This window comes from Pongo pygmaeus, chromosome 21 (genome assembly GCF_028885625.2).
Source record: "Pongo pygmaeus isolate AG05252 chromosome 21, NHGRI_mPonPyg2-v2.0_pri, whole genome shotgun sequence".
NCBI lineage: Eukaryota > Metazoa > Chordata > Mammalia > Primates > Hominidae > Pongo > Pongo pygmaeus.
In genome coordinates, this window is record NC_072394.2 from 38,942,736 (window position 1) to 38,967,522 (window position 24,787).

The window sequence follows — 24,787 nt, forward strand, 5'->3', positions numbered from 1 at the left end:
TTTTAGTAGAGACGAGGTTTCTCCATGTTGGTCAGGCTGGTCTTGAACTCCCGACCTCAGGTGATCCGCCCGCCTGGGCCTCCCAAAGGGATCATAGGCGTGAGCCACGGCACCCGGGCCATTTTGGTGTTTTCCGCATTTCATCAACACTCTGGTGCATGTCTCTCTGCCGTGACGTGGGATTATTTCTCTGGAGTACTTACCTTGGACAGAATCACTGGATGGGAGGAAACACATATTTTAATAAATTCTGCCTGATTGCTCTCCAAAGAGGTTATATCAGTGTATCCTTACACCAAGTGTTTGAAAGTTGCCATTTCCCTAGTATACTTACTGATACTTGATCTTGTTGGACTTTAAATCACTTACTTGATAAGTGGAAAATTAAAACCAGTCGATTTATTTCACATTTACTTGGTTACTAGAGAAGCTGTGCATATTTTAATTTTATTTATATTGGCCATTCAAACTTTACTCCTGTGAATTACTTGTATACTCTATTCATTCTTCTATTGGATTCTCAGTACTTTTCAAATCCTCTGGGCATGGTGGCTCATGCCTTTAATCCCCGCACTTTGGGAGGCTGACGTGGGAAGATTGCTTGAGTTCAGGAGTTCAAAACTAGCCTGGGCAACATAGTGAGACCTCATGTCTACTACAAATGAAAATTTAAAAATAAACAATTGGCCAGGCGCGGTGGCTCATGCTTATAATCCCAGCACTTTGGGAGGCTGAGGCGGGAGGATCACCTGAGGTCAGCAGTTTGAGACCAGCCTGACCAACACAGTGAAACCCCGTCTCTACTGAAAATACAACAATTAGCTGCGCGTGGTGGCAGGCGCCTGTAATCCCAGCTACTCGGGAGGCTGAGGCAGGAGAATCACTTGAACCCGGGAGGCAGAGGCTGCACTGAGCCGAGATTGCACCACTGTACTCCAGCCTGGGCGACAGAGCTAGACTCCATCTCAAAAAATAAATAAATAAATAATCAAAATAAATAAAAAATTAGCTGAGCGTTGTGGTGTACACCTGTAGTCCCAGTTACTCAGGAGACTAAGGTGAGAGGATTGCTCGAGTGTGGGAGAGTAAGGCTGTAGTGAGGTATGATTGTGCCACTGCACTGCAGCCTGGACAACAGAGTGAGACCCTGTCTCAAAAAAACAAAAAGTACTTTAAAAATCAATTTGTAGTTCTTTATATATATGGATAGTTACACTGTGCCTATTACAATATGACCAATATTTTCTGCCACATTATTGCTTGTCTTTTTTTTTTTGAGACAGAGTTTCGCTCTTGTTGCCCAGGCTGGAGTGCAATAGCGTGATCTGGGATCACTGCAACCTCTGCCTCCTGGGTTCAAGCGATTCTCTTGTCTCAGCCTCCCGAGCAGCTGGGATTATAGGCATGCGCCACCACGCCCCACTAATTTTGTATTTTTAGTAGAGACGGGGTTTCTCCATATTGGTCAGGCTGCTCTCGAACTCCTGACCTCAAGTGATCCGCCTGCCTCAGCCTCCCAAAGTGCTGGGATTACAGGCGTGAGCCACCGCGCCTGGCCTGAAGTCTCTTTCTTTTTTCAGTGTTTAGTGATGCAGATTCCATACTTATGCAGGGGTATGTTTCTGGGCTCTGTTCTGTATGTTAGCACAACTATTTTCATTTATTTGTTTACTTAATTTTTTTTTTTGGCGAGTCTCGCTCTGGCACCCCATCTGAAGTGCAGTGGCATGATCTCAGCTCACTGCAACCTCTGCTTCCTGGGTTCAAGCGCTTCTCCTGCCTCAGCCTCCTGAGTAGCTGGGACTACAGGTGCATGCAACCACACCCGGCTAATTTTTTGTATTTTTAGTGGAAATGAAGTTTCGCCATGTTGGCCAAGCTGGTCTCAAACTCCTGACCTCAGCTGACCTGCCTGCCTCGGCCTCCCAAAGTGCTGGGATTACAGGAGTGAGCCACCGTGCCCAGCTGTGTTAATATAACTTTTAATTACCATGGCTTTGTAGCATGCCTTGGTATCTGGTGAGTGCTCCTTCTTTATCCTTTTTCTGCAGAAAGAAAAACTATTCTTATATCTTCATTCTTCCAATATAAATTATAGAATTTGTATATCAAGTTCCTCAGAAAAATTCTGTTGGGATGAAAACTGGAAGTAGAGTGAGCTTATAGATTAATTGAGGAAGAATTGATAACTAAAATATTGAATCTTCTCAACTATAAATCAACTTTATCACTCCATTTATTCAAGAATCCTATTATATCCTTCTATCCAAGTTTGAGTAATTTCTCTATGAAGGTCTTTCATATTTTAATTTTCATTTAATTTAATTTTTTGAGAAAAGGTCTCACTCTTCACCCAGGCTGGAGCACAATGGCATGATCTTGGCTCATTGCAGCCTCAGCCTCCTGGGCTCAGGTGATCCTCCTGCCTCAGCTTTCCAAGTAGCTGAGGCTACAGGTGTGTACCACCATGCTCAGCTAACTTTGAGATTGTTTTGTAGAGATGGGGTCTCACTATGTTGTCCAGGCTGGTCTTGAACTCCTGGGCTCAAGCAGTCCTCCTGCTTTAGCCTCCCAAAGTGCTGGGATTACACCCATGAGCCACTGCACCTGGCCTCCTGCATATTTTTATTAGATTTATTCCTTGGTACTTTCTAGTAGTTTTTGTTGAGTTTTGTGAAATTGATCATTTAAAAAATATTTACAGCCAGGTGCAGTGGCTCACTCCTATAATCCCAGCACTTTGGAAGGCCGAGGTAGGCAGATCATTTGAGGTCAGGAGCTCGAGACCAGCCTGGCCAGCATGGTGAAACCCCATCTCTACTAAAAATACAAAAATCAGCTGGGTGTCATGGTGGGCACCTGTAATCTCGGCTACTTCTGAGGCTGAGGCAGGAGAATCACTTGAACCCGGGAGGTGGAGGTTGCGGTGAGCCGAGATCATGCCACCGCGCTCCAGCCTGGGCGACAGAGGGAGACCCTGTCTCAAAAAAAAAAAAAAAAAAAAAAAAAAAATGCATATTCTAATTAGTCACAGCTAGTAGGTAGAAATGTTTGATCCTTGTATGTTGATCTTGTGTCTGGCAACCAAGAGAATCCAACATGGTTCTCTTGGATTTGCATCATAAATGATTATATTGTTTGTTTGCCAAGAATGCCAATTTTGTCTCTCTGATCTCTTTTTTTTTGAGACGGAGTCTTGCTCTGTTGCCCAGGCTGGAGTGCAGTGGTGCGATCTCGGCTCACTGCAAGCTCCACCTCCCGGATTCATACCATTCTCCTGCCTCGGCCTCCCGAGTAGCTGGGACTACAGGTGCCCACCACCTCGCCCAGCTAATTTTTTGTAATTTTAGTAGAGACGGAGTTTCACCGTATTAGCCAGGATGGTCTTGATTTCCTGACCTCGTGATCCGCCCGCCACAGCCTCCCAAAGTGCTGGGATTACAGGCGTGAGTCACCGCGCCTGGCCCCTCGTCTCTCTGATCTTACTGATATCTTGTCCAACTGTATGGCAAGGTGCTTCAGGACAGTGTGGAATAATAGGTCCATATCTCTACTTTGGTCCTCACTGTTACTCACTCAGTGAATATTTATTGAGTACCTACCTTATGCCAGGTACTGTTGTGGCTTCTGGGGATGTTGCAGTGAACACAACAAAATCCCTCCCCTCATGGGAAGGGATACCAAACAACCAAATGTGGTAAGCAATAACCAGGTGAGCAGTAACAAATAACCAGGAAGGGTAAGAGCAGTATAGTGTCCGCTGCACAGGCAGGGGCGGTGTTGCTGTTGCATTCAGGGTGGTCAGGGAGGGCATCCCTGGCCAGGTGACCTGTGAGCAGAAACCTGAAGAGAGGGAGAGAGGAAATCTGTAGAGATCTGGGGAGAAGAACTTTCCAGGCAGAGGGAGCAGCACCTGACTGATGGGCACATGCTTGACACGCGCAAGGCTGAGGGAAGCCACCAGCGGGCTGCAGCCATGAGCCAGAGGAGAGGGATGGGAGACGAAGTCAGACTGGGGGCGTCCCAGATCACAGGGGTCTCAGAGGCCCTTTTTTTTTTTTTTGAGATGGGGTCTCACTCTTTCACCCAGGCTGGAGTGCAGCGGTGCAATTTTGGCTGACTGTAACTTCCACCTGCCAGGCTCAAGCAATCCTCCCACCTCAGCCTCCCAAGTAGCTGGGACCACAAGCCCGCCACACCTGGCTGGGAGTTTCACCACGTTGCCCAGGCTGGTCTTGAACTCCTGAACTCAAGTGATCTGCCCATCAGAGGCCATTATTAAAGGCTTGGTTTTACTCCAAGAAGAGCTCATCAGTTTTGAGTGCTGCAACTTGACATACTTTTTTAAAGGATTAATCTGGCTTCTCTATCCAAATGAGAACCTCCATGTACCTTCCATTGGCACACAAATGGAAGCTGGGAGATGAGTTAGGAGGATTTAACAATCTGGGTGAGAGAGACTTTAATGGAGGAATCAGACTGTGGATATATTTTGAAGATAGAACAGGATTTCTCGAAAGATTAGATATGGGGTAAGAGTAAGGGAGCCAAACGTGGCTTGGAGTCTGAGTGAAGAAGAGGATGGCGTTGCCGCTGAAATGGGGAAAACTATAGGAAATGTCGATCTGGGGGAAAGTCAGGAGTTTGGTTTGGAACATGTTAAATTTGATATCCTTTGTTAGACATCAGAATAGAGAAGTCAATCAGGCAGTTGGATATATGAGTCTGGGGATAGGTCCAGTTTGAAGATTCTATTTGGGAGTTACCAGAGTATAGATTAAGATGAATAAGATGAGAATGCCTAATAAGTAGAGAAGACAAGCTATCTAAGGACTGAGCCCAGAGACATGAACACTTAGCGGTGGAAAGGAAGGAATAAATGGCAAGATCAAAGGAAGAGCAATTGGAAGCCACCTGAACAACGTTCTCAAGGAGAGAATCCACAGTGTCAAAGGCAGCTGAAGGGCTCACCAAGCCAGATCTAGAAAGGCAGAGGTCATTAGATACATCAAGGGCCATTTTGGTGGAATGGTGATGGTGGAAGCATGGGTAAGGCAGCCTGATAGAAGGAGGATTAAGAGAAGAGAAAACAGGAGAGTCACTGGAGACCATATGCATGGATTTTCCTGTACAAGGAAGCAGAGAAATGGAGGGATGTAGGGTCAAAGGAGACAGCTGTTTCGTTGTTGTTGTTGTTGCTGTTGTTGTTGTTGTTGTTGCTGTTGTTTTGAGATAGGGTCTCACTTTGTCACCCAGGCTGAAGTGCAGTGGTGTGATCTCAGCTCAATGCAGCCTTGAACTCCTGGGCTCCACTGATCCTCCCACCCCAGCCTCCCAAGTAGCTGGGAACACAGGAGTGCACCACCACACCTGCCTAATTAAAAATTTTTTTTATGTAGAGATGCAATCTCACTTTGTTGCCTAGGCTGATCTCAAACTCCTGGGTTTAAACAGTCCCCCCGTCTCAGCCTCCCACAGTGTTAGGATTACAGGCATGAGCCACCGCGCCTGTCCTTGTTTTGTTTTTTTAATGGAGCAATATAAGCATGTTTATATGTTGCTGAGAATGACCTTGTTAGAGAAAGGGAGCTTATTATGCTGGAGAGAAAACCGGCAACTATTGGGGTTATCCTTAGGTGAGAAGGAATCAAATTACTGCCCAAGTAGAGAACAGATAGCTTCTCCACAGGGACAGGAGAAAGGCCATGTCTGAGGAGAGGTGAGGTGAGGCAGGCGGGAGCAGAGTCTTCACCTCAGGGTAAGGAGGTGGGGAGGACGCGTAGGACGTCTCTGGAGAGCAGATTTGAAACTGGCATCCAGGAGAGAGGAGGCCCACCAGTCACTCCAAGGACCACTGAGATTAGGTGTGAAGGCAGAACTGGAATGGGGGAGGGGTGCGTCCATCCAAAAGATGAGCTTGGGTTTACTGTTTTCCATTCATTGCATGTCTGTATCACACCACTTTCTATAAAATGGTTTGTCCATTTCTCCTTAAAAAAACTTTTGCTTGATATATTTTGAAGATATTGGATGGATCAAGTTTAGAATTGTAATATTCCTGGCAGATGTTCACTGATCCATTCTGTTTTTCAGAATCTATGTTTGTGTTTGCCTGGGAGTCATCTTATATGTATTATGACTATTACGGTAGCAGACTTCCTTTAATTAGTGTTTGTCTGGTATATCTCTTTCCATCCATTTACTTTTTACCTTTCACTGTCCTTATTAATCATGTCTCTTGTAATCAGCATATACCTGGATTTTATGTTTTATCCAGTTTCCTGATTTTTAGTTTAGAAATAGGTCATGTAGTCCATTTTTACGAGGTGATTTCTATATATTTAGGTTTATTCTTACCATGCTATTTTGGGGGATTTGTGCTTTTTAAATGTATTTTAATTTATTTATTTAAATAGAGACGGGCTCTCACTATGTTGCCCAGGCTGGTCTCAAACTTCTATCTAGCCTTAAGCAGTCCTCCCACCTGGGCCTCCCAAAGTGTTGGAATTACAGGCATGAGCCACTGAGCCCAGCCTCCTTTTCTGAGGTGTCTTTTTTCCTCTTTCTTCCCTTCTTTTGGATTAACTCCTCTCCTCACTCCTTTTACAAACCCTACTAGTTTGAGGCTATATTAATTGGGATTACATTTGCCTACACATAACACTAAAACATTTCTAAAAAGTGATTTAAACAAGACTGTTTATTTCATTCTCAAGAATGTCTGAGATAGTGATGGTGGAGCCACAGGCTTTTTTGTTTCCTTGCGGTTTGATGCCATTAATTGGCTTTCATTGATAAGATCTTCTCAACTGTCAGGGTGCTGCTGGATCCCAGCATCCTAAGTGCATTCCAGCCAGCAAAAGGAACCGACAGCAAAGGAGAACAAGCTGGCCCACGCACTGCTTCTGCTTCCACTGCTTTGGCCAGAATTTAGACATACAACTATGCATATCTTGCTGCAGGGGAGTCTAGGAAATGCTTGATTCCAGGCTATGTGCCCAGTTAAAAATAAAAGGTCCACACAGATCACTTGTTTTCAGAAGCCTATGCTGTGCTTAGTAGACAGTGTGCACATTATAGAGTTGGCATAATGCTAACAACAAAAATCCTTATTCTAATCCTGATCCTAGTATAACTTGTTGTAGGATTCTAGTACTTTGCATGCCATGCCTCAGAGTTTTAATGTGGCAGTACTGGCTGGGCACGGTGGCTCACGCCTGTAATCCCAGCACTTTCGGAGCCGAGGTGGGTGGATTGCCTGAGCTCAGGAGTTTGAGACCAGCCTGGGCAACATGGTGAAACTCCATCTTTACTAAAATACAAAAAGTTAGTGGGGCGTGGTGGTGCGCACCTGTAATCCCAGCTACTTGGAAGGCTGAGACCGGAGAATCACTTGAACCCGGGAGGCAGAGGTTGCAGTGAGCCCAGATTGCACCATTGCATTCCAGTCTGGGCAACAGAGCTAGACTCCGTCTCAGGAAAGAAAAAAAAAAAAAATTGACAGTACTTTGTCCTGGGAAATTCACACTATGCCTAAAGGCTTGCTGCGTTTCATTTCCCCTGAATAAAGTTGCTGTTAGATATGAAGGGAAAAAAATCAAAAGTTCTGTGTATGGCTGGGCGTAGTGGCTTATGCCTGTAGTCCCAACACTTTGGGAGGCTGAGGCAGGTGGATCACTTGATCCCAAAAGTTCAAGACCAGCCTGGGCAACATAGTGAAACCCCATGAAACACCATGTAAAACACCCCACATGAAACACCATGCCTGGCTAATTTTATATTTTGTATCTCTATAAAAAATACAGCTGGGCACGGTGGCTCACGCCTGACCTCGTGATCCGCCTGCCTCGGCCTCCCAAAGTGCTGGGATTACAGGCGTGAGCCACCGCGCCTGGCCGAACCTGTGTCTTAAAAAAAAAAAAAAGAAAGAAAAGGCTGGGCGCAGTGCCTCACGTCTGTAATCCCAGCACTTTCGGAGGCCGAGGTGGGCAGATCACTTGAGGCCAGGAGTTTGAGACCAGCCTGGCCAACATGATGAAACCCCGTCTCTACTTAAAATATAAAAATCAGCCAGGCATGGTGCGGGCGCCTGTAATCCCAGCTACTCGGGAGGCTGAGGCATGAGAATTGCATGAATCTGGGAGGTGGAGGTTGCAGTGAGCTGAGATTGCGCCACTGCACTCCAGTCTGGACAACAGAGCAAAGCGATTCTCCTGCCTCAGCCTCCCGAGTAGCTTGGACTACAGGCGTGTGCCACCACAGCCGGTTATTTTTTGTATTTTTAGTAGAGATGAGGTTTCAACTTGTTGGCCAGGTTGACCTCAAACTCCTGACCTCAGGTGATCCGCCCACCTCAGCCTCCCAAAGTGCTGGGATTACAGGTGTGAGCCACCGTGCCCGGCCTAGTAGTTTCTTAATGTTTTGAAAATGAGTTGTTACTGATTTTTTTTTTTAATTTGTTGGTGGTTGGGAGAAGTCAGCTTGTCTGACACTCACTGGTTTGTCTTAGCCAGAATCAGAAGTGATTACAATTGTCAATGTTGAATCAGTCTTGCATTCTCAGAATAAACCCAGCTGAATTTATAATATATTATTTTAGTACACTGCCGGGTTTGATTTAATATGTGATTTAATAATTTTGTCTTTGTTCATGAGACATTGGCTTGTAATCTTTCCTTTCTATCTTTGTCCTGTTGTAGTATTAAGGTTCTCTAGCTTAAAAAATCAGTGTGAGACGTTTCCTCTTCTCATCGTCTCTGAAGGAATTTAACAACAGGATTTTGCCAGGCGCAGTGGCCCACACCTGTAATCCCGCACTTTGGGAGGCCGAGGTGGACAGATCACCTGAGGTCAGGAGTTCAAGACCAGCCTGGCCAACATGGTGAAACCCCATTTCTACAAAAATACAAAAATTAGCTGGGCATGATGGTGGGTGCCTGTAATCCCAGCTACTCTCAGGATGCTGAGGCAGGAGAATTGCTTGAACTCGGGAGGCAGAGGTTGCAGTGAGCTGAGATCCCGCCCCTTTACTCCAGCCTGGGCAACAAAACAAGACTCGGTCTCAAAAAAAAAAAAACCAGGATTTTATTTCATGGTTTTGTATAACTCTAGTTTTGAGTATCTTTTCTAGTATAGCTATATCACATTATCCTTTACTCATTCCTAATCTTTATTTGCATCTGTCTTCTTTTTATCTTGATCAGTCTGACAGGGTTTGTTAATTTTATTAATCCTCTTATTTTTATTAATTTATCTTCCCTTTGGGTTAATTGTATTATTCCCTTACTAATGTCTTAAATTGGAAGCTAATTCATTTTTTCAGCCTGTCCTTTTATATAAGCTTTGAAGCCGATGCATTTCTCTTTAACTACAGTTTAGCTGTATCTGACAAGATCTGCAACTTCCACTGTGATTTCTTTGATGACTGGGTTATTTAGACATGTAAATCTGTTTTTATATGGGAGTTTATTAGTTATGTTTTCATTACTGGTTTCTAACCTATTTACATTAATATCAAAAAACATGATCTGGTGGCTCATGCCTACAATCCTAGCACTTTGAAAGTCTGAGGCAGGAGGATCAGTTCAGCCTAGAAGTTTAAGACTAGCGTGGGAAACATAGCAGGACCTCTTCTCTATTAAAAAAAAAAAAAAAAAAAAAAATTAGGCCGGGCGCAGTGGTTCATGCCTGTAATCTCAGCACTTTGGGAGGCTGAGGCAGGTGGATCACGAGGTCAGGAGTTCGAGACTAGCCTGGTCAACATAGTGAAACCCCATCTCTACTAAAAATACAAAAATTAGCCAGGCGTGGTGGTGCGCGCCTGTAGTCCCAGCTACTCGGGAGACTGAGGCAGGAGAATCGCTTGAACCTGGGAGGCAGAGGTTGCAGCAAGCCGAGATCGCACCACTGCACACCAGCCCGGGCAACAGTGTGAGACTCCATCTCAAAAAAAAAAAAAAAAAATTGGGCGTGGTGGTGCACTCCTGTAGTCCTAGCTACACAGGAAGCTAAGGCAGGAAGATTGCGCACGCACAGAAGGTCAAGGCTGCAGTGAGCTGTGACGGCACCACTGCACTCCAGCCTGGGTGACAAGACGGAGACCCTATCTCAAAAGCAAAACACATGATCTGTATGATACCCAGTTCTTTGTAATTTATTGTATATTTTATGGCCAAGAATGTGGTCATTTTTAGCAAATGTTCCATGTGTGAGAAGTATATTTTATATGAGGTTTAGAGTTTTCTCTCTGCGTGTGTGTGTGCGTGTACACACAGATTTTTTTTTTAGTCGGGGTCTATTCATCTATTGACAGACACTTGGGTTGTTTCTACCTTTCGGCTACTGTGAGTCAAACTGCTATAAATATTGGCGTACAAGTATCTGTTTAAGTCTGTTTTCAATTCTTTTGGGTTTATACCAAGAAGTGGAATTGGTTGATCATGTGGCAGATCTATGTCTCGCTTTCTGAGGAACCACCCAACTATTTTCCACAGCGGCTGCATCATTTTATATTCCTACCAGTAATGCACAGGGTTCCAATCTCTCCACATCTTTGCGACACTTGCTTCCACTTTTCTTGATAGCTTTTGGGGTTTGTTTGTTTGTTTGTTTTGGAGACAGGGTTTCACTGTGCTGCCCAGGCTGAAGTTAACAATAGTGCCATCATAGCTCACTGCAGCCTTGACCTTCTGGGCTCGAGCAATCCTCCCACCTCAGCCTCCTGTGTAGCTGGGACTACAGGTATGCACCACCATGCCCAGTTTTTTGTTTTTTTTTTCTTTTGGTAGAGAAGAGGTCTCACTGTGTTGCCCAGGCTGGTCCTGAACTCCCAGGCTCAAGTGGTACTCCACCTCAGCCTCCTAAAGTTCTGGGATTACAGGCAGGAGCCTTGATAGCTATCTTAATGGGTATGAAGTATCATTATGGTTTTGATGTGCAGTTCCCTGATGACTAATGCTGTTGAGATGTTGAGCGTATTTACTGAACATCTATCTTTGGAGAACTGTCCTTGTACATTTTAAAACTGGGTTATCTTTTTGTTGTTCAGTTGTAGGGAATTCTTATATATATATTCTTCGCATTAAACCCTTATCAGATATGTGATTTGCAGATATTTTCTCCCATTCTGTGCGTTGTCTTCATTTCTTCATAGTGTCTTTTTTTCTATGAGACAGAGTCTCACTCTGTTGCCCAGGCTGGAGTGCAGTGGCACAATCTCAGCTCACTGCACCCTCCACCTCCCAGGTTCAAGTGATTCTCCTGCCTCAGCACCCCCGAGTAGCTGGGATTAATAGGCATGCGTCACCAGCCTAGCTAATTTTTGTATTGTTAGTAGAGACAGGGTTTCACCATGTTGGGCAGACTGGTCTCAAACTCCTGACCTCAAGTGATACACCCACCTCAGCCTCTCAAAGGGCTGGATTATAGGCATAAGCCACCACACCCAGCTTTTTTCTTCATAGTGTCCTTCGATGCATAAAAAGTTTTCCATTTAATGAAGTCCAGTTTATCTGCTTTTTTTTTTTTTCCCCTTCTTTCATTGCTTATGCTTTCGGTGTCTTAAGAAACCATTGCAAAATCCAAGGTCATGGAGATTTGGTCTTATGTTTTCATCTGAGAGTTTTGTTTGTTTGTTTGAGACAGAGTCTCGCTCTGTCACCCAGGCCGGAGTGCAGTAGCGCGATCTTGGCTCACTGCAACCTCTGCCTCCCGGGTTCAAGTGATTCTCCTGCCTCAGCCTCCTGAGTAGCTGAGATTACAGGTGTCCGCCACCAAGCCTGGCTAATTTTTGTATTTTTAGTAGAGATGGGGTTTTGCCATGTTGACCAGGCTGGTCTTGAACTGCCGACCTCACCTTGGCCTCCCAAAGTGCTGGGATTACAGGCATGTGCCACCACATCTGGCTGTTTTTTGTATTTTTAGTAGAGACGGAGTTTTGCCATGTTGCCCAGGTTGCTCTCGAACTCCTGGCCTCGAGTGATCTGCCTGCCTTGGCCTTTGCCTTTCAAAGTGCTGGGATTACAGGCGTGAGCCTCCGCGTTCATAACCATGATCCCTCTGATTTCTCCCATCTCTCTGTCCCCTTTTAGAACTCTGATAGATGCATGTTCTTTCTCTTCCATGTCCCTGAATCTCTTTTTAGTAGTTTTTCTTTTTTAGTACTTAGTCCCTACTTCTGTTTCTAAAAAGATAAAGTACCCAGGTGCAGTCTTATATAATAAGTTTTTAGGAAAGACTCCCTTTTATTCCCACTCTTCTTTAAACTAAGCCAGACACAGGTCCCCACTGTCTACCCTGGGGGGCTCATTTTATTCCCTCCAGCTTAACTATTCGTTTAAAAGTTTTATTCTATTCATGGGGCAGCTGAAGCATTTTGTACCTGAAGCCTTTCAGCCCTCCTCTACCCTGTAGGGCTCTGCTACTCAGGACAAGTCCTCAGCAGGGTTGAATCCCTGTGCGACCTCCAGGGTGGCCTTGTTTCTATGATGGCCTGATTTTCCTCCTGCTCTAGTTCCAGAGCCCCTGTTGTATCTCCTTCCATTGTCTTACTCTCTCTGCTTTGAACTCTTTTACATATTCGTGGATAAATGTTACAATTTTCATCTATTCCCTGACAACAATTTCTGGTAAGTATTCATGTGCCATTTGCTGTTCCTGTAATATCTTTAACTTCTGTGTCAGTTCCCTTTTAATTACTACTTTCTTAATGAGGTGAATTCTTCCTTGATGAGCTCTTGTAAGTAGATCATTGTGAGAGAGGGGCCAGGACTGTGTCCCAGGCTGGCAGGAATCTGTACGTGGGAATGGGTGCCTGGGAGAGTTCTATCAGGATTTTCTTCTCCACAGGCAACTACAGGGCTCCTCACAGTGCAGGACCTCCCCACCTCTGTCATTCTCCTTGTTGCCAGCTAGGTTCAGGAAAGCTCTTGCTGCAGTCCACACTCTTTCTTTTTTGTTTTTGAGACAGGGTCTTGCTTTGTCACCCAGGTTGGAGGAATGCAGTGGTGCCATTATAGTTCACTACAGCCTTGAAACCCTGGGTTCAAACAGTCCTCCCGCCCCGCCTCGCCTCCTGGATAGCTGGGACCATGGGCATCCACTACCACACCCAGCTAATTTTTAAATTTTTTCATAGAGAGAGGGTTTCACTTTGTTGCCCAGGCTGGTCTTGAACTCCTGGGCTCAAGTGATCCTCCTGCCTCAAGCCTTCTAAAGTACTGGGATTATAGGTCTGAGCCACTATGCCCAAGCCTCCTTTTTTAATTTCAAATAAGAGATTATTGGGTATGCTATACTTTGGTTGGTTGGTTGGTTTCTGAGATGGAGTCTTACTCTGCCACCCATGCTGGAGTGTAGTGGGCGTGATCTTGGCTCACTGCAACCTCCACCTCCCAGGTTCAGATTCTCCTATCTCAGCCTCCCAAATAGCTGGGATTACAGGCATGGGCCACCACGCCTGGCTAATTTTGTATTTTTAGTAGAGAGAGGGTTTTACCAGGGTTGGCCAGACTGGTCTCGAACTCCTGACCTTGTAATCCACCTGCCTCAGCCTCTCCCTTCTTGTTTACTTTGTTTGCTTTTCGGTGATTTCTAAGGGGGTTGGGGATGGGTGGCACTGTCTATATGCCAGCACCTTTTGTGTGTGGTGGGGGTGGGGGCAAGGTCTCACTTTGTCACTCAGGCTGGAGTGCAATGCTGTCATCACAGCTCACTGCAGCCTCAACCTACCTGGTTCAAGTGATCCTCCCAAGTAGCTGGGGCTACAGGCACATGCTACCATGCCTGGCTTATTTTTGTATTTTCTGTAGAGATGGACTTTTACCACGTGGTCTAGGCCTCTAAAGTGCTCAGCTGTGCCAGTACTTTATGATTTTTTGAGGCGGGGGTCTCACTCTGTCCCCCAGGCTGGAGTGCAGTGGCATGGTCTAAGCTCACCACACAGCCTCTGCCTCCCAGGTAGCTGGGACCACAGATGCGCACCAGCACACCCAGCTAATTTTTTGTATTTTTGGTGGGGACCTCCTGCCTCCCTACGTGCTGGGATTACAGGCATGAGCCACTATGCCCAGCTGATGCCAGCACTTTAAAACTGGAAGTCATAATACAAGATAAACCTTGTATTCCTGGGTTAAAGACTTCTCAATTAGGGTGTTTATTTTTTACAGTTCTTCTGATAGATCCTATTTGCTTATACTTTAAGACTTCTACATTTATGTTAGTGAAAGTGGTCCATTCTTGGCATGTCCTATCTGCTGTCAGAGTTCCTAAAACAAGTTGCATCATTTTCTATGTTTATTTAATCTCTGGAACAGAATATATAAAAGAGGGATTTCCTGTTCCTTGAAAGTTTTTAATACCTCAGCTGTAAAACTACTTACACCTAGTTCCTTTTTCTGAGAAGAGTTCTGCTTCAGTTTCTTAAAAATATTTATGAGTCTAATCAGATTTTTTATTTTGAGACCGAGTCTCCCTCTGTCACCCAAGCTGGAGTGCAGTGGCGCCATCTTGGCTCACTGTAACCTCCACCGCCTGGGTTCAAATGATTCTTCTGCCTCAGCCTCCTGAGTAGCTGAGATTACAGGCATCTGCCATTATGTCCGGCTAATTTTCATATATTTGTAGAGACAGGATTTCATCATGCTGCCCAGGCTGGTCTTTAACTCCTGACCTCAGGTGATCTGCCTCAGCCTCCCAAAGTGCTGGGATTACAGGCGTGAGCCACTGTACCCGGCCTCTCTTCTTAAGACCATGATTTATGTTTTTCTGGAAAATGTTTTACATTTACACTCAGTTTTCATATTTGTTGCCATAACATGTCCTCAGGAAATGGGCTGGGGTTGACTTTGTATTGTTTGTGTTTTTCTCAATGAGAATGGATTAACGTGTAGATAAAATGAAGACGACCACCATCATGAAGTAATGAGTTCTACCCTGAGGGAGTATGGGGGGAGATTAAAAGCATGATGCCATCCCACCAAACCCTGTGCTGTGCTAAATCAGTCTTTTTCCACCCTCTGTTTCTCAGTCTTAGGAAAAGTCCTCAGTGCTGTGGGCAGTGCCCAGCTACTGATGTCCCAGAAATTCCAGCAGTTCCGGGGCCTCTGTGAGCAAAACTTGGTGAGTGTGATTCCCCTTCCTCCACAGCACGGCTTCCAGCCTTTGGCTGCCCACTACACTCCACCAGCCCCACGAAGCCTCTGTGCCCTCCTCTGCAACACACACAGTGCGGCTTCCTCATGGTGTTGGAAGGACAGTGGCAATGTGTGTCAGTGTCTAGCACAAGAAAGGGGGCACAAGTGGCCCTATCAGATCTCTAATATCTTTCCATGTTGAAACAGCCACATGGATGGTAAAGTCAACTAGCACTGGTTTATTTACATAAAATATATTCTGTATCAGCCAGGCACAGTGGCTCACGCCTGTAATCCCAGCAGTTGGGAGGCTGAGGCGGGTGGATCACCTGAGGTCCAGGAGTTTGAGACCAGCCTGACCAACATGGAGAAACCCTGTCTCTACTAAAAATACAAAATTAGCTGGGCGTGGTGGTGCACACCTGTAATCCCAGCTACTCGGGAGGCTGAGGCAGGAGAATCGCCTGAACCCGGGAGACAGAGGTTGTGGTGAGCCGAGATCATGCCACTGCACTCCAGCCTGGGCAATGAGAGTGAAACTCTGTCTCAAAAATTATATACATATATATTTTTTGGCCAGGCGCGGTGGCTCACGCCTGTAATCCCAGCACTTTGGGAGGCCGAGGCAGGCGGATCATGAGGTCAGGAGGTGGAGACCATCCTGGCTAACATGGTGAAACCCCATCTCTACTAAAAATACAAAAAATTAGCCAGGCGTGGTGGCGGGTGCCTGTAGTCCCAGCTACTCGGGAGGCTGAGGCAGGGGAATGGCGTGAACCCGGGAGGCGGAACTTGCAGTGAGCGGAGATCATGCCACTGCACTCCAGCCTGGGTGACAAAGCGAGACTCTGTCTCAAAAAAAAAAAAAAAAAAAAAAAAAAAATCCCACTGCTGGGATTGGTGGCTTGGCTTTCTCCCTCCTTCTTACCTGTTAGGAGGGCTGGCCTTGCTAGGGTCAAAAGCAAAGTCCTGGGCTGTTCTGCCTGTGGGAATGTGTGTACTCCCAGCGGGAGGCAGTGGAGAGAGAGTTTGTCTTCAAGACCTACAGAGATCTGGGGGTTGCGTTGTCATGGAACAGAGTGACACGAGGGAAACAACACAGATTCTGTGACCTTCCCCACCTGGGAGTGAATCGGGCTTCTCTCGGTGTCACTGTCACACCATGGCCAAGAACTTGTTTCTTCCCTGCAAAACGAGAACACCTGTCTGCTAGCATACACATACATTAGGGACAGGGGTGCCTTCCTCGCCACAGCCCTTAGACTATCCTCCAAAGATCCCCACCACTGGGGCTGGTGCTGACCAGAACTGGCTTAGATTCATTCATACAGATACTGACCCAGACACTAGGCCTCAAGAGCCCCCGCGGGTGCTGGCAGGGCCCAGAGGAACCCTGCTTGTTGGGGGGTTGGGGGAAGCAGGACAAGCCTCTGCTGAGCCGGCCCCACTGATCCCCATCTGGCCCACAGAACCCTGATGCCAACCCACGCCCCACAGCCCAGGACCTGGCAGGGTTCTGGGACCTGCTACAGCTGTCCATCGAGGACATCAGCATGAAGTTCGATGAACTCTACCACCTCAAGGCCAACAGCTGGCAGCTGGTGGAGACCCCCGAGAAGAGGAAGGTGAGCATGGAGCAGTGCGGAGGGGAAGTCCAGGGACAAATTCCTGGTCGGCAATAACGCTGCCCACATCGGTCAGTGCTGCTTGGCTCCCTTCTCCGTGTGTCGTCTTTGAGCTGGGGGCTCACATCCATCACTGCGTGGGGTCCATGCTTGGCACTTGTCTGGCATGCCGCTTGCTCCGTGTAGTTGAGGCTGCCCCTGAAGCATGTGTCCTGCCCTGCATGTCCAGAAAAGGGGATCCTGGGAGAGGGGCGCCCACAGCCTCAATCGCATTATAACACAGGAGGCAGCAACATGGTCCCTTCTCCTGGGGTCTGGAGCCAGCTCTGTGACCTTGTGGTAGCCAGCCTCTTCCCTGAGGCTTCCTTCTGCAAACCAGAACCAGTGACCCCTATTGAACCATGGCCCTGTCTAATCCCCTAGAATAGCCTGTAAAATGGGACCTGAAGCCCTAAATTTGTCTCTGACTGTGACTCGGGCTAGTTCCTGCCCGAGACTCAGGCTCCTGGTGGTTCAACATGAGGGTGGACACAGGGATCTGCCTGTCCCCCCTGCTCGAGCCCCCTCGGAGTCTAGGCTTGCTTTCTGCTCCAGTGCCTTGTGCTCTTCCCACTGTCATCGCTTCTTGTGGCTTCCTGATTCCAAGTGTGTGTTGCTTGTGCCCGATGCGGGGAGGCTGGGGTGGAGACTCCAGCTGCCGGTATATGGTGGGGGTAGTGCCACACAAAACGTGGCACCTTTATTTTATTTTTGTTCTCTCCTTACTGTCTCACTAAAGGAAGAGAAGAAACCACCCCCTCCGGTCCCAAAGAAGCCAGCCAAATCCAAGCCGGCAGTGAGCCGCGACAAGGCCTCAGACGCCAGCGACAAGCAGCGCCAGGAGGCCCGCAAGAGACTCCTGGCGGCCAAGCGGGCAGCTTCTGTGCGGCAGAACTCAGCCACCGAGAGCGCGGACAGCATCGAGATTTATGTCCCGGAGGCCCAGACCAGGCTCTGAGACCATGCAGGAGGAAAGAAACGATTTTAAATCATTAAAAAACACAAAAACTGAGTGCGAACGGAACAGAGTTTTCTCAACCTTTGCTATGGTTATTCTGTCTAGAGACCCTGAGCCAACTTTCAAATTGACGCATACAAGGGCTCACAATTTGGCTTTTTTGGGTCCCTCCCAGCTTTAGGTTATGAAGATTTTACTCACAAAAAAAATCAACAAAAATCAATCACAAAACTAGAAAACTTTTTTTTCCTCTTGCTGGCCGTGGTGGACTAGATAGATGGACGTCAGCAACTCCCAGCCCAGCCTCCAGACTGCAGTCTTTTTACTCGTTCTATCTGATGAGAACTCACACTAGCTTGTTTACAAGATGACGACAGTCCAAGGGCAGCCTTGGGCACCTGCCATGTCCCTCCTTTCCCCAGCTACCCCCGCTCTGACCTTGGATTTTCATTCTTATGTTTTTCTCTTTTCCCTTCAGAGCTCACACAGTGGTCACCATTGTGGCAAGCGGCTTTCTGGGTCTCAGCCCTCTCTGCGGTTGAAGGCCCAGAGGACAGAGAGATGGACACGCGTCCCCTCCCTCCCCCGCCAAGTGCTCACACACAACCTCACGCGCACACACACACACACGCAGATGGAGGTGCCTCACTGGGAGGTGCCCCGCCAGCCCTGGGCAGTGTCAGGCAGGACTCACCGCTGAGCAGATGAGGGAAGTTTTAGTCTTGGGGGGTGGAAATGAGACGAAGCCACAGTTATCACACTCCAGACTCCCCGCCCTTTTATTTTCTCCAGCCCCTTCTTCCTTCAGCAAAATCTAGGACTCCCGAATGGCTTCCAGGGGGCTGTCAGTCCTCAGCCGCGCCTGTGTCCGGTGCCCGAGGGGCGGGCGGCGGTGTCTGTATGTATGTGTACATATGCACATAGACCTTAGAGTGTATAGTTAACAAACGCCCATCTGCTCACCCATGCCCACCCAGCGCCGCCGCCGCTGGCTCTCGGGGCACCTGGCAGGAGGCGGGTGTGTGAATAGCATATATTTTTACATGTACTATATCTAGGTGTGTGTACAAGTGTGTGTAAAAATATATACCTTGTGTGTAAGCAGCCCTTTTTTTTTTTTTGGTCTCCACCCCCACTCCCCCCACTCCTAATGGCCCATCTGCCCAGCCTCTGAGTTTTCTGTTCTATTTTTTTTTTTACCCCAATCATCCTCCTCTCTCTCTCCTGCCCCCCCATCCCACTCCCAGGGTGTCACGAGCCCTGAGCTGCAATGGCCCGGGCCTGCAGGGCGGGGTGGGGAGGGCAGGGGCTCAGCCCCGAAGCCAGCTCAGTACCTGAGGGGCTGCTCTATGCTGTGTATGCGCCTCTCTGACATCCGAGACATCCTCTTGGCTGGCGCTTGCTGCAGGGGGCACCCCCTCCCCGCCCAGGTGAACCAAGGGCCTGCTCCGGGGCCCATTTCCAGCTTGGCCGCCGTCTGTGACCTTGGGCAAGTCACTTGACCTCTGTGTGCCTCAACTTCCTCCTCTGTAAAACGGGGACAGTCCCTGCCCTCCCTACCTCACAGGCATGTTGTGAGAATAAATGAGGTAACGTGCACCAAGGGCTTGTGCCATTATTGCAGGGGGATGAGCAGAGTGGGCCCAGGAAACTGAACCAGACCCCTCCCAAAGGCAGCTCTGTGGAGACGGCCTGATGGGAGTGCCAGCTGGGATGCCAGCTGTCACATGCCAGCTCTGTGATCTAGGGCGGGAAGATGGAGCTGACCATCCCCTCTCCCGAAAATGAGTATGCAGCACTTACCAGCTTCCCGTTTGAAATAAACCCTTGAAAGATAGATGCTATCACAGGAGCCAGGATAGGCTGATAAAGACCACCCCAGAGGACAGTTTACACCCCCCACAGATCCACAGTCTGCACATTCTCCAGGGCGGGGTACTCGGTATCCCCCTGCCTGGCAGCTGCTTCCACTCTGTCGGGTGCGAACCCTGAGTGCATCTCCGGAGCACCTCCTCTACAGGCCCAGTGCTGGGGCAGAGCTCACTCTGGTGAGGGAGAAAGATATTGAACGTGACAGATAAGGTCAAGTCAACGACAGGTGGTAAAAAACAAGACGCAGCAGAATGAGGCTGCAGGACCCCGCAGCGCGACAGCCAAACCCAGCCTGGGCAGGAGTGTTCTGCTGGAGACCGGAAGGATGAGTGGGTAGCCAGCTTTCGGGGAGGGAGCGGCACGCAGTCCTGGCAGAAGCAGGAGGTGCCGAGCCCCGGTGGTAGGAACATACCTTTTTTTTTTTTTTTTTTGGAGACAGTCTTGCTCTGTCACCCAGACTGGAGTGCAGTGGTGTGATCTTGGCTCACTGCAACCTACGCCTCCTGGGTTCTAGCAATTCTCCTGCCTCAGCCTGCCGAGGCTGTCATCATGCCCGGCTAATTTTTGTATTTTTAGTAGAGATGGGGGTTTCACCACGTTGGCCAGGCTGGTCTTGAACTCCTGACCTCAGGATCAGCCCCCATTGGCCTCCCAAAGTGCTGGGATTACAGGCGTGAGCCACTGCACCCGGCTGGAACATGCCTTTTAGAAAGTGCTCTGGCCAAGCTCTGGAGCCACAGATTCCTGGTCTCCTCCCTTGGCCCAAGCCAGCCAAGAAGCTCGTGATCTCAGGGCCCAGGGGCTGCACGGACCCTGCCTTCCCAGCAGCTTTGTTCAGGCTACCCCGCCCACCCCAGCGAGCCCCCTGGGAGCCCATCCGAACTGTGGCCGGACCCCTGTGCTTGGAGCAGCCCTTGACCCTGGATCCCAACACACCTGTTAGTGGTGACGGAGCATCTGGTGACCACAGGTGGCTTGGATTAACTCCAGGGCTGGCACCTTCCCAGACCTACCCCTACTCTGAGACCCAGCTGGGGGTGACTTGAAGGGTAAGTGAAGAGGTTTCCGGTTGCATCAGGCATTGAAGCAGACATTCAGGGGTGCAGCTAGCAGCCAGCTCTCCCAGACTGGCCATGGGGATCGGGGATGGACCCTTAGCCTTCCTGCTTCTGCTGTGGCAGGGGAAGGGACTTGAGGGTTAGATTAGGGTCTCAGGAGGGATCCTGCACTCTATTAAGCACAAGATGGGGTAGGGGTGTCTGATGTACAGAATCTGGACCCCCACGCCCAGCCCTCCTGGCACAGCAGTGGAGAAGACGCCACCTCCATTGAAGGAACTGTATAATAATGAACACATATCCGGCGGCCAGAGTCACCGATCACCGATATTTCACCCATATGGGCATTATCCCTCTCAGATACATACACATCGTTTTCCCTGCAAGCCATCTGAGAGTCAGTGGCATACACTGATACTTCACCCCAAAACACATCATGCAACTCCCAGGCACAAGGATGTTCCTGCACAACCACAATACCATCACCACTCTCAAACTTAAGAAAGGAGTGTTCCAGGGAGCACCTCCTTTACCCAGGAGGACACTGGGTGCACATATTAATATGGCCTAAAGCACAGCCCATACGCCAGGTGCCCTCACAACCTTGTCCCTTATACCGTCTCCCTTTTATCCATCCAGGGTCCCATTAAGGATCAGTCACTGCTTTCAGTTACCATGTCTATCTGTCTGTTTTTTTTTCATTTTGTTTTGTTTTTTCTTTTCTTTTTTAGACAGGGTCTCACTCTGCTGCCCAGGCTGAAGTGCAAAGAATGGTGTGATCATGGCTCACTGCAGCTTCAACCAACTGGGCTCAATCAATCCTCCTGCTTCAGCCTCCCAAGTAGCTGGGACCACAGGTACATGCCACCATGCCCAGCTAATTTTAAAATTTTTTGTAGAGATGGAGTCTCACTTTGTTGCCCAGGCTGGTCTCAAACTCAAGGGCTCAAGTGATTCTCCCGCCTTGGCCTCCCAAAGTGCTGGGATCACAGGTGTGAGCCACTGTGCCAGGCCACCATGTCTTTCTAGTCTCTTTAAAAATAAAAATTTCCCTAATTTTTTGGTTTTGTTTTTCGAGATGTTGATGGTTTTGTTTGTTTTAGTTTATTTTATTTGTTTGTTTTGAGACAGAGTCTCACTGCAATACCCAGGCTGGAGTGCAGTGGCACGATCTTGGCTCACAGCAACCTCCGCCTCCTGGGTTCGAGAGATTCTCCTGCCTCAGCCTCCCAAGTAGCTGGGGACTATAGGCGCCCGCCACCACACCTGGCTAATTTTTGTATTTTTAATAGAGATGGGGTTTCACCATATTGGCCAGGCTGGTTTTGAACTCCTGACCTCATGTGATCCTCCCGCCTTGGCCTCCCAAAGTGCTGGCATTACAGGCATGAGCCGCCACGCCCGGCTGAGATGTTGGTGTTTTTAAAGTATCCAAGTGCACTCCATAGAATGGTGCACCATTTGGGTTTATGTTTTCTCATGGCCGGATTCAGATTAAATGGTTTTCACAAAAATATGACTTAAATGATGTCCCATGTCCTTGTACCTTGTTCCATCAGGGACGCATTTGTCACTTCAGAGAAAGGCTGACAGCAGCTTCCCAGAGAAGCTGGGAATGAGTCCTCAGCCTCTGTTTCTAAAGCCTAGTCCTCGAGGGAACCAGGACAGGGACAGACAAGAAGCGCCCTCCTAAAGGCTGCAGGATATGACCACAGAGGCAGCAGAGGGGACAGGAGACTGTCAGCCACCTGTGGGTCCCTGAGAACCCTACACGGCCCAGGTTTCCCTTCTAGAACCCCAAGCTCCCTAGGGTTGCATGTTTCCAGAGTCAGCACAGAGAGGGCTCAGCTACCACCGGGAACAGCACTGGGCCCCAGACCTTATAGACAGGATAGCAGGACAAAGCCACTGCCACCAGGAGCCTGAGGGCCAAGTACCACGTGGAGTCTGCGTGGGCAAATGCTGTGGAGGACAGACCCACTGAGATGAGGTTTCTAGCACCAGCAGTGGAACGGGCTTTATGACAGCAATTCTAAACAGTCTCCTGCCCATCTGAATCTGTGGCTGATCCGAAAGCTGGTGTGCTTTCTGCTGCCGCTCCTAGTCCTACCACATGGCGGCCAGGGGAATTTTCAAAATGCTGACTGGGCTGCATCCCCCTCTGCTTAAAACCCCTAAACCCAGGCCGGGCATGGTGGCTGGCTCACGTCTGCAATCCCAGCACTTGGGGAGGCCGAGGTGGGTGGATCCCGAGGTCAGGAGATCGAGACCATCCTGGCTAACACGGTGAAACCCCGTCTCTACTAAAAATAGAAAAAAATAGCCAGGCGTGGTGGTAGGCGCCTGTAGTCCCAGCTACTCGGGAGGCTGAGGCAGGAGAATGGCATGAACCTGGGAGGCGGAGCTTGCAGTGAGCCGAGATTGTGCCACTGCACTCCAGCCTAGGTAACAGAGTGAGACTCTGTCTCAAAAAAAAAAAAAAAACCCTAAACCCAGCCTCTTCACCTTGGCCTTGGAGGCTGCCACCCACCTCTATAGCCACACCTCCAGTGAGAGCTGCCCTTGGCCGCCTCAGGGCCTCCCACAGGGTGTCCCGGGCCTCCACCGATGCAGCTGACATCAGCTCTTGCCTCCACTCTCAGGACAGGTGGCCTTTCCCCAGGGAAATCCCGCCAAGCACCTGGGCCAGGCCAGGTCGGTGCCAACGCCCTGCTTAAGAGTTGCTTTCCTTTGCTGTTGTCACTGATGTGATGATGCTTTTATTAATATCTATGTGGTGATTTGTGAATATCTGTCTCTACACAGAAGATGGTGGGCTCCCAAGGGTGGGAAGAGAGTTTCTTCACCAGGTCTCAGTACCTGGCAGACAGTAGAGCCTCAAGAATGGTTTCCTAAATGAACAACCTTGGCAGAGAAGGCAATATTTGCTGGGCTTTCAGAATGGGCAATATTTGAACCAAGCTATGGCAGTAAAAGACACAGTGAGCACAGTGGCAGAGGTGTAAGGCTGTGCTGCTGCTCCAGGCGGGGCTGGGGCCAGACTGGCCTTGAATGCCAGGTTAACAAGTCAGGCTTTCAGGCTGGGCGCAGTGGCTCATGCCTGTAATCCCAGAACTTTGGGAGACCGAGGTGGGTGAATCACTTGAGGCCAGGAGTTCAAGACCATCCTGGCCAACATGGAAAAACCCCATCTCTACTTAAAAAAATAAAAAATTAGCCAGGTGTGGTGGTGCATGCCTGTAATCCCAGCTACTCAGGAGGCTGAAGCAAGAGAATCGCTTGAGCCTGAGAAGCAGAGGTTGCAGTGAGCCGAGATCACACCACTGTACTCCAGCCTGGGCAACAGAGTGAGGCTCAGTCTAAAAGAAAGTTTTAAATGGAGTTTTAAATGGCAGTTTTAAATGGAGCAGGGACATTTCTTGCCACAGAACCCCACTTCCCATAAAACAGGGGCCCCCGGTACTAGCCTCCATAGACCCATAGTACTCCCTGGACCCAGTGAGCCCGTACTTTGTCTCCAAAATGTCACCCCAGCCCAGACCCAGTGAAGCCCCCATGGCCAATACAGGACATGGGCCTTTGGGGCCCCTCTGCTGCCTTTATGGCTTTAACTTTCTGTAGACTGACAACTCCCGCATCGAAATCTCCAGCCTGTATTGTTCCCTGAACTCCACCCTTCCCAGTCAACATCTCCACCTGGATGCATAACACGCAACTTACACACCCACCAACTCATAACACTAGAGGGAATTCAGGAATTAGAAAATCATCATTTGGGCCAGGTGCAGTGGCTCACGCCTATAATGCCAGCACTTTGGGAGGCCAAGGCGGGTGGATCACTTGAGGTTAGCAGTTCGAGACCAGCCTGGCCAACATGGTGAAGCTCTGTCTCTACTAAAAATACAAAAATTAGCCAGGTGTGGTGGCTCATGCCTGTAATCCCAGCTACTTGGGAGGCAGAGGCAGGAGAATCACTTGAACCCAGGAGGCAGAGGTTGCAGCGAGCTGAGATCCCGCCACTGCACTCCAGCCTGGGCAACAGAGTGAAACTAGGTCTCAAAAGAAAAGAACCATTTGGCGACCATCATATTGTAATAACGGAAG

The 24,787-nt window shown here is 48.5% G+C and overlaps 1 protein-coding gene and 1 long non-coding RNA gene across 16 annotated transcripts in view; one reads left to right on the top strand and one right to left on the bottom strand.

The window, feature by feature from the left end:
* The window catches only part of DLGAP4 (DLG associated protein 4), a 223,829-nt gene extending 204,473 nt beyond the window's left edge, over nt 1-19,356 (top strand). For all 13 annotated transcript variants that reach the window (XM_063659229.1, XM_063659227.1, XM_063659228.1 and 10 more), the window contains 3 exons: nt 15,026-15,117; nt 16,601-16,756; nt 17,535-19,356. In XM_063659229.1, the coding sequence (XP_063515299.1) occupies nt 15,026-15,117; nt 16,601-16,756; nt 17,535-17,753 (467 nt within the window). In that variant the 3' untranslated portion in view covers nt 17,754-19,356. The remainder of the gene's footprint in view (nt 1-15,025; nt 15,118-16,600; nt 16,757-17,534) is intronic.
* LOC129021610 (uncharacterized) overlaps nt 1-24,787 on the bottom strand; it is a 76,124-nt gene that overhangs the window by 7,162 nt on the left and 44,175 nt on the right. The gene's annotated exons all lie outside the window — the stretch shown is intronic.